General features: G+C 43.2%; 2 protein-coding genes across 2 annotated transcripts; one reads left to right on the forward strand and one right to left on the reverse strand.

The window, feature by feature from the left end:
• The first annotated feature begins 550 nt into the window (after positions 1–550).
• LOC127753410 (uncharacterized) lies at positions 551–4,719 on the forward strand. The gene is made up of 11 exons (XM_052278903.1): positions 551–844; positions 945–1,088; positions 1,211–1,266; positions 2,028–2,093; positions 2,177–2,284; positions 2,512–2,578; positions 3,002–3,086; positions 3,455–3,615; positions 3,776–3,877; positions 4,093–4,315; positions 4,440–4,719. The coding sequence occupies exons 1-11, from the start codon at positions 842–844 to the stop codon at positions 4,583–4,585; spliced, it is 1,161 nt and encodes a 386-aa protein (XP_052134863.1). The 5' UTR covers positions 551–841; the 3' UTR covers positions 4,586–4,719.
• Positions 4,720–4,887: 168 nt separating this feature from the next.
• On the reverse strand, positions 4,888–8,155 carry LOC127753422 (uncharacterized). The gene is made up of 5 exons (XM_052278911.1): positions 7,938–8,155; positions 7,651–7,809; positions 6,005–6,244; positions 5,298–5,357; positions 4,888–5,200 (listed from the first exon to the last, which is right to left on the reverse strand). The coding sequence occupies exons 1-5, from the start codon at positions 8,052–8,054 to the stop codon at positions 5,096–5,098; spliced, it is 681 nt and encodes a 226-aa protein (XP_052134871.1). The 5' UTR covers positions 8,055–8,155; the 3' UTR covers positions 4,888–5,095.
• Positions 8,156–9,909: the final 1,754 nt, after the last annotated feature.

A 9,909-nucleotide genomic window follows, 5' to 3' on the forward strand; every position in this document is an offset into this window, starting at 1 on the left:
GAAAAAACTAACTACATGCATAGCATATGTTGGACATGTTCGACTGACCTATACAATTCTCACTGCCACCTTATTGCTAGTTGCTACAAAAAGTGAATTGGTGCAGACAACGGGGTAACACTATACTACCTCCGTCAGGTTATAAGACTTTCTAGCATTGTCCAAATTCATATTCATTAACATATATATGAATGTGAGCAATGCTAGAAAGTCTTATAATATGAAACGGATGAAGTATTAGATAGCCGAACAAGTCCACTATCCATATATAAACTAGTATACATAACTAGAAGCGTGTTTTTTTGGGACAGAGGAAGTAGTAGACTACTTGAACATAAAAGCCATGTTCATTGTACTTTGATTTCATGATTAATTTTAGGCCGGTCATTGCTCGTGTCCTTGTTCTACGCCTACGTTAGCTGTCTAAAAAACCTACACTGCCAACGATTTTTAAAGAATTAATCAACTCCATGTATAATTTGTGAATTGTGGGCAGTTTTGCATCGCTGGTCCAGCAGCTTTGAACACAAGCACGGAGACGCAATTCTGGCATCCTGCGGGGAGGAAAATGCAGCGGCGGTGCAGTACTCTCCCCGGATCCGCATCCAGATCCTCCCCCGATCTCGATGGCATCTGCGCAAAACTCCCGCGGGCCCCACCAACTGATGCCGGCCCCACCAACTGATCTCCCACTGTGTACCAGTCGCTGTGCCCGCTAGCTCCCCCAGTCTCCGGGGAGACCGACCGTGCGAGATCGCGACCACGTAGTGCGGCGCTCGCTCTCGCTCTCCCCCGCGGCAGAGTCAGGCGCCGCCCGGCGAAGCGCGAGGCCCGCGGAGCAATGGCGAGTCATGGAAAAGCCTCACTCGCTCTTCCTTGCGCGCTTTGCCTCGCGCGCGCTCTAGTTTCGTGAGATCAGCTGTTTCCTCATTCTTATTTCACAGGATTTCAAGGGGTTCTGGGAGTCCAGATTCGGGGGCAAGAAGGAGCAGGAGCCGGAGCAGAACGGGCACGCCAATGGGGTGGCGAACGGGAGCGTCAGGAAGAGGACGTCCGATTTGGCGGTCTACGAGCAGTTCGAGCAGCAGGTATTTCCGTGCGTTAGCGATCCTCTTTTGGTATGGAATGGTTTGCGTGCGTGCAGGTGTTCTTGGACAGGCGTCTCGTCTCTCGTGTAGTCCTTGATCCTCGATCGGTGTTGCTGTTTCAGGCCAGGCAGACGGAGGTGCGCGCCGCGGCGATTCGCGATGGGAATGCTGATGCGATGTGAGGACTCTTTTCAGTTCATTGTTTTCTCTTTTTTCCTGATGGAATCTCGAAGCAATGCATGTGTGATAGAGCATCTGGCTGGGGATTGCTTATTAGATTAGATCTGAACTTTTAGGTTTGAATTAGCCTCGTTTTTGTAAGAAAGGGATTTTGATTCGCTGAAAATTCAGAGAGATCTAACCATCGTACTACTTTGGACTGGAATATGTAACCATTGGCACTTCATACAGACAAGATGTTAAGTTCCTTGAATCATGGATGTGTGATCCTGTTCTTCAAAGGAGTAGCATCAGAGGAACCTTAGAGCTAGAAAAAGGTTGTGTAAGGAAAAATCCCTGCTGATGAACATTGGTGAAATTATCCTGGAAAGATACCAAGCTGATAATTTGGTTTGGACTTGTGGCTTAAGCATTATATCTCACCCTGCTGATGAAGGCTAGATTAAATTGAATTAGGGCGTGCAGGCTTTCTTCTGCCTTGTCAAAAGCCTATACAAGATTGACATGCAGTTTATTTGTTAAAGGAAATAGCATCAATCATCTTTAAATATGCTTAAAGTAGCACACAACAAAGTGGCAAACTAACATATGAAAAATCATAGATACTAACACTCTAAAGTCTCGGTGATTCATTACTGGCATTTCAAGACACTTATTCCTGAAATAATGCTTTTCTCATGGCCAACTTTGATTTATTAAGACATTAACTCAATAAAATTATGCTCTCAAACATTACGATTTTGGAGTTTTCTTTTGCAGCCAGAAGCCCCTCCTACCTTCGTTTGAGTCAGCTGAAATGCGTAATCTTGCAGAGACATTGTTGCGGTAATTCAAGATTCACAAACTTTCGAAAAATAGGAAAGCACAAATTTGGCCATTGACTATATATTCTTGCCTTCATCTTTCAGGGACATTATTCGCGGCAGTCCAGATGTGAAATGGGAAAGCATCAAAGGACTGGAGAATGCCAAACGCCTTCTAAAAGAGGCAGTTGTCATGCCCATAAAGTATCCCAAGTAAGTTAGCTGTTTCATGTTTATTGGAATAGAAGGACATGGTCTCATACTGTAATTTACAGCTGTACAATAATTCAGCCTTTCACTAGCGGTAGACTGGTGGTATCCAGTATTTAGAGGCCAGTTATCTAGCTCTATATTGCAAATGTACAAAATATGTTTTGTGTGACATACAGATAATCAATCAATCTATCAGTTATTCATAATCATATTTTGGACTATTTCAGATACTTCACTGGTCTCTTGTCACCATGGAAAGGCATTTTACTTTTTGGTCCCCCAGGAACTGGGAAGGTTTGTATATGCACTTGATTGATATGTTACTTCTGCTAATTGGTCGAGTACATCTATGGAGTATAGCAATACTTTCTTACCTTTTCCTATATTTGAATGCAACCTCTTAAGTAGGTGTCCCTAACTACTTATCTAGTTTATAAAGTACAATAACATATAACCTTAACTCCTTAAGATGTTTAACCTAATAGCATATGACCTAAGGATTTGTGAACCGACAAACTCATTTAATGATTGGCAAGCTACCTCTAACAACTGACATTCACCACTGGCGATGGGGTAATTTTTTTTTTAATGAACATACATCGTTATTTTGTCATGCTATATTTGCATTGTGAGTACTTTGAAATTTTCTGATTTTGCAATATCTCTGTCTATTACTATATACTTCGGTAGTCAGTTTCAAGCAATTCCTATTTGCAGACAATGCTGGCAAAGGCTGTTGCTACTGAGTGTAAAACTACATTCTTCAACATTTCAGCATCATCAATTGTTAGCAAATGGCGTGGTATGTTTCTTTGAACACCTGGTCCTGACCCCATCTTTCTTTTATTGCACAGAAAACAAGTTGTTTTTAGCTATTCTTTTTTGTAGAGTTGTCCTAGTTGTTCTCTCTTTGACCATTTAGTTTCTATGTTCGCTGATAGTGATAAGAGGGCAAGAGGCAGTAGTTAATTAGTGAGTTCTTGTTGTCATCCTCTTTTTCATCAAAGACACAGACATCCTGGTCGTTGTTGAAAGTTTTTTCCTCCTGTGCTCCCACACAATTATTTTGATCAATCTAATTCAATCATGGAACTTAAAACTTTTGATCAATAGAAGTATTTAAATATTTAATTTTAATGTTGGTATTTTTCTGTGTGCGCGCTAATGCAGGGGATTCAGAGAAGCTAGTTAAAGTTCTGTTTGAGCTTGCTAGACATCATGCACCATCGACAATATTTCTTGATGAAATTGATGCTATTATCAGCCAACGTGGTGAAGCTCGCAGTGAGCATGAAGCTAGTCGACGCTTGAAGACTGAGCTACTCATTCAGGTTTCTGCTTGTTTGAACATATCAAAATTAAGCTTGCTAGTGTAGCACTCCAAGTCATGGTTTCCTACTTCATAATCTTTCAGCTTGAAACTGTCCCAACTCCCAACAAACAATACGTCAGATTTCAAAGTTTCTATATTTCTGTCAATGTTTACTGCAGATGGATGGCTTGACAAAGACGAACGACTTGGTATTTGTACTTGCAGCAACAAATTTACCTTGGGAACTGGACGCAGCTATGCTCCGCCGGCTTGAGAAACGGGTACATATTTTTTACATTCCGGTACTATAGTCCAATAAGTAGGGGCGGGATTAAATTTGTAAATCTTCTTTGTAATAGTCATTTGAGCTTTGCCTTGGATGGATTTTCTTTTCTTGGTGCATACTTTAGCCTAAAGAAACTTATTTTAGGACATTTGATAATGCTCACTAAACATTTGAAAATTTTGTTGTAACCTTGGTGCCTTTGGTCGTCAGATTCTCGTACCTCTTCCTGAGGCTGAAGCAAGGCATGCTATGTTTGAGGAACTTTTGCCATCAACTACCTCAAAGCTAGAGGTTCCATATGATACTTTAGTTGAGAAGACTGAAGGGTACTCTGGTTCAGATATCCGTCTTGTGTGCAAAGAAGCTGCCATGCAACCACTAAGACGTCTTATGTCAGTTCTTGAAGCCAGAGATGAGCTGGTGCCTGAGGAAGGTTAGTTTTGGTTCTTTTCTCAGTGGTGCTATTTTTTTTTCTGATGAAATTATACCACTGAACTGAAAAAAATTCATGCTATTGTTACACATTTTTATGTGATACCTTTTCTCTTGGGTTGCAGAATTGCCCGAGGTTGGTCCTCTCAAACCTGAAGACATCGAAGTTGCTTTGAGGAACACAAGGCCATCTGCGCATCTCCATGCACATCGCTATGAGAAGTTTAACCAGGATTACGGAAGCCAGATCCTTAGTCAGGAGCAAGCCTGAACTTCTCAAAGTTCAGACATACCATTTTCAGGACGCAACATTTTTTCTGCAGCAGTTTAAGTTGTGAGGCGAACGTTGCAAACGGATGTCGCTGCTGCAGCAGTTATGAAATAAATAGCATCATGAATATCGAACGCAATTGCCTCCTTTTATATGTGCTCCGCATCGTCGAAGCAGAAGGCTGGATCCTATGCTGCCAGTTTTCCTTTGCACCGGCTATTACCACTAGTATGGTACGACCAACGTCCACATGATCCATCCCATTTATAACGGACGACCAGCGATGGAGCGCGCAAACAACATGACATCGCAAAAGCGGCCATTGGCACATAATCATTCCATTAAAGGCTGATCACACGCAGAAGTGATAATATCACACGAGAAGATGTTTTCTTCACAAATGAACAGGCCCGGCGTGACCGATTTCCAGTTCGTTACATGCAAAATAAGATAACCAAGTGCATTCAATCACAACGAACTGGCTCAGCAGAGCCAACACTTCGGGCAAACTCAAGGTAATCCCCTCACTGAATCGGCGGTCTTCCCTGACCTTGCATCAGACCAGGCCTTGGCTATTGTGCGCTTCATGTCTTCGTCACCTTCCTCATACATGTTCTGCAGACATAAGTAGCACAACAGTCAGAACAGGATTTCCAGACTAATTGTTCAAGTCTGAAGTCATGACTCATCATTATGACGGGTAGGTGTTTACCTTCATCAAATCCATAATTCCAGACATTGGATCCTTCTCCTTAGCCATGCTTGGCTTGAACTGTCAGCAAATTAAAGTTAGCACATCTATATATCATTATCAGTACCATAACCAATTATTTTAGGAGCCAAACAAATTCTACATGTAGGTGTTATCCAACTTGCCCAGACAGACTATTGAAATGACCAATTTTATTTTCAAAAGAAAAACTGAACAAAGTAACTTGGAGCAATGATTGACCAATGACCAGCAGAAATAGTGCAAGACAAGTGGATACAGAAACTTCAAACAATTGGTCAGCAATGAGATTATCGGTTTAATCATTGCACAAAAGCACGAATAATACTGAAGTGCCATAACATAAAGTTAATTATGTTAGTTGTGATTGAGAACATACGAGCATATGATTTATCATGGCAACAGAAGGATCAAGGGTAAATTAGCATAGTGAGCTTTCAGTGCTTCCTCATTGATATACATGTACGTAAGTACATAAAATGCCACATGGAGAACTAACTCAATTCACGAATGTACACTCTGGTCACCAGTTGGCATCACCGCTACCATAAATTATTTACACTGGAGAATCCAATATTTTTGGAAGTATGTTCTTTGGTGTTCAGGTTAAGAAAATGCATTAAAGCAACAATCATTGTGCATTAGAACAAAAACAAATAAATAGCTTGGCATATCAACTAGACAGTTACCTTATCCTCCTTGAAATGCAAGTCTAACCAGTTGCCTTTGGAAGCTTTGTAAAGCGTCACAATAATCTTTGTAGGCTTGACTAAAACCTTGCATTTCTCAGGAACAATTTCTTTGTGCAGCTTAGGTATGGCACATCGGTAGTTCTTGCCCTTCACATCATGGAATTTTATATCTACTGACATAGGCTTAAAAGTAGTCTCCACCTTATCTTGCTCAACACCCTCCAGGAATACATAAATCTGAAGATGGACAAAGCTAGATTATTATCTCAATGCTCATAAAGTCTCCAAATGCAAATGCCACAGGATTTGATTAATAAACAGCATAAACTTTACATATGCACTTATCATATTTTCGTCATCTTCACTAGCCCTAAATGAAGCTAATGATCCACAAGATACTGACTGACATCTCATTAAGTAAAGCAGGATACATCACATTATTGTGCTTCCAAGTTTAACAACAGAGAATTTCCTCCTCATCAATCACTATTAATACATGAAAACCATGAAACACAATATGGTCAAGAATTATTATGCCTACAAAATATCATATTATTGTACTTGCCAGAAATATATTTGATATACGACATAAATTGAATTTAAGCTCAATTGAACGGAGCATAGGAAAATAGTTTTTGCTAACATGAAATTCTTAAAGTTTTTTTGAAAAATATATAATTGCACCTTAGCGTTAGCATGGGCATATTACTAGACACTATTAATATATGAGAGCCATGAACTAATGTCTACGAAACACAAAATGACCAAAACAATCCTAAGGTCTTGTTCGGTTAATCCCTCTTTCAAGAGGATTGAAGGGGATTTGATGGGGAATAATTCCAGACCTATTGAGATGTGGAATTAACCTCGTTCAAATCCTTCCAATCCCTTTCTCCTAGGATTAACGAAACAAGCCCTAAAAATAGAAGAATTACGGAAGTTTGTATCACTGAGTTTTCTCGTAGTTGATAACATGGCAAGCATATGCTCACCTATATAGTTTAACAATCTTATTCAAGGTACATATAAACAAAACACTAAGAAGTTTTACGTTTTTTATTTCACTTCATAAAATCAAATCATCATTAAACATCCAAGATCGTCGATCTCTTCTGTATTTGCAATTCTGCATACAGAATACTTATATCGTTTCACTATCCTCTACTCCCTTCGTCCCAAAAAAAGGCAGACCCTAGGTTTCCGTATCAACGTTTGACTATCCGTCTTATATGAAATTTTTTTATAATTAATATTTTCATTGTTGTTAGATGATAAAATATGATTAATACTTTATGCGTGACTTATATTTTTTTATGCGTGACTTATATTTTTAATTTTGTTCATAATTTTTTCGAAAAAGACGGACAGTCAAGCGTTGGACACGGAAACCAAGGTTTGTCTTTTTTTGGGACGGAGGGAGTACTAGTCAATGCAATCATTCTGCTAATTGATTCCACATATACAACAGGAATCCCTAATCAAACATTGCAACTTCTAACATATCAAATGTCCCGCAAATTTACAAGAGCTTAAATTCCAACATTAACTAGATCATACTAGCAATCACAACCATCGATCCATCATTGTTAAGCATATGCCAACCATCGAACGAGCAAAATGTTTCATTCTCCAAAGCAACATACCTTTATCTTCTCAGCATCCTGATCCCAGCTGAACGACCCCAACGTCACGTAGCTCACCCCAGCAGCAGCAGCAGGTGCCGGTGCCGCCGCCGCCGCCACTACAGGTGGCGATCCCGCCGCGACGGCCTGCGGTGCCTGCGGCTCGGTCGCTTTCGCCAGCTATCCGCACACAAAGACAAACGTCAGGAATTCCGAATCCATACGCACCACCCAAGCCCCGAAACGAATCGGCGAAGAAGATCACGAGAGTGAAAAAAAAAAAGAAAGAAAAAAGGAAATGAAACAACCTTGGCATCGACGGCGCGGATCTCGTTGGCGAGGGCGGAGAGGACGCGGGGCCGCTTGGCGAGGCCCTCCAGCCGCCGCAGCTCCTCCAGGTCCAGCCGCAGCTCGTCCGCCGACATCTCTGGAAGCTTAGCTTTCTCTCTCTCTCTCTCTCTCTCTCTCTCTCTCCGTCGCCTCTCGTGTCTTTCCGGTGGTGGGTTATGAAGGGTTTAGGTCGGAAGTGGAAGGGAGGAGAACGTTCTAGAGGAATGGAGATGCAGCGACGATTCCGTGGAGGCGTCGAGAACGAGGGGCGGGCCGGCGGCCCGAACCGTTGGGCCTCACCCGAGTCATGCCCAGGAGAGAAGATAATGAGCCTTGAAAATCCGGCCCATCAAATTGAAACTGTTTTGGGGGTTATTTTTCTCGCTTTTCCAAATTTTCATGGTCCGTTCAAAATTCAAATTCCTGATCTACTACTACTTCAGGAATTTTCAGAGGCAGTTCGCTGTATGGATGGATGGCATCTTCACTTGCTTTTAACGGTGACCAATTGCAACCACTACACCAATAGTCTTCCAGTACGAGTGTGTAGGACGCGCAATGCACACTCGCCCCTACATGTCGCGAACACGTACCGGCTCGCTAGCTAGCGACCTAGCGTGCAAATTAATGTTGGGCTCCAGCAAGAAGAAGCAAAGGAAGATGCAAATGCCATCCATCTGTACGTGCCGTCGTGCCGACGCAGCCGACCCCCAACACCGCGCGATCCACAGTTCAGCACTTGAATGTTGCGGCCTTGCATGATATGCGGAGCAACAGACTAAAGGGTGTGTTTGGTTCACGGTTAAGGCTGGATGGGATATGACGATCCATATTTTGTTGGATATGGCGATCCAGTTTTTTTAGTTGAGAGAATATAGCGATCTAGTTTTTTGTTTGGTTGTAGGGATGAAGATAGATTTGGTGATCCAATTTTTTGTTTGATTGGAGGGAGTAGGATGAATTTGTAGGTGTGGTCACTTCTCACTTGAGATGGTGAGTATAACCCCCATCAAATTAATACACAATACAAATCATAAAATTTCCACAAATTTTCACTTCTATCTCCATTATAAATACACATAGAAAAAAAAAGAGGGAAAAAAGCTGGCTAGATCTGGGCCTCTCAGGGGCTCACCGCCGCCGCCGCCTCCTCCCGCCGGCAGGGACCTCGCGCCTCCTCCCCCCGGCCGCCTCCTCCGCCGCCGCCTCCTCCCACCGGCTCACCGCTGATCCCTCCTCTCGCCGATGCAGCACGTCCTCGTCGTCGTCGCCGGGCATGCATCGGCATCGCTGTCGCTGCCCGTGTCAGCGCTCGTCGTTGCTCCCTCCTCTCGGCCGCAGCACGTCATCATCGTCGTCGCCGGGCACCGGCCATCTCTCTCTCTCTCTCTCTCTCTCTCTCTCTCTCTCTCTCTCTACGGGGTGACGCTACCGCTCGCCCGACTCGCTCGGGCGGCTAAATCCGGGCAAATCAGCCGGATTCATCCATCCGGCATCTGAGGGAAATATTCCCCTTTGGGCCACCCTATCCTACTCCCGCCCACCAACCAAACACCTAAAAAAATGAGCCGCCATATCATATCCATGGATCCACCCAAAACCCTCCATCCAAACACACCCTAACAGTAGCTCGGGGACTTGGGAGGCAGCTAGGTCTCGCTGTGTTGCGTCTGCGTGCATGGACGCCCGCGGTGTGCCCGGCGCAGCTAACACACCACGCTACCCAATGGTTAGCATTAATAAGGAACTATTCAACGAACTGAAACGCATGTGTCAATGTGTGCCCCCCCCCCCCCCCCCCCCCCCCTTGTACGACTTAACTCCGGTGCAGTCGCGACCGACTATGCATTGGCAGCCTGCTGCAGATGTTACAGCGCGCGCCTTACCCCCACATGGGAGTAGCATGGCAAGGATCAAGTTACCAAGTACTAGTACTGGTCATGCCAAACT

Source organism: Oryza glaberrima, chromosome 1 (genome assembly GCF_000147395.1).
Source record: "Oryza glaberrima chromosome 1, OglaRS2, whole genome shotgun sequence".
Lineage (NCBI taxonomy): Eukaryota > Viridiplantae > Streptophyta > Magnoliopsida > Poales > Poaceae > Oryza > Oryza glaberrima.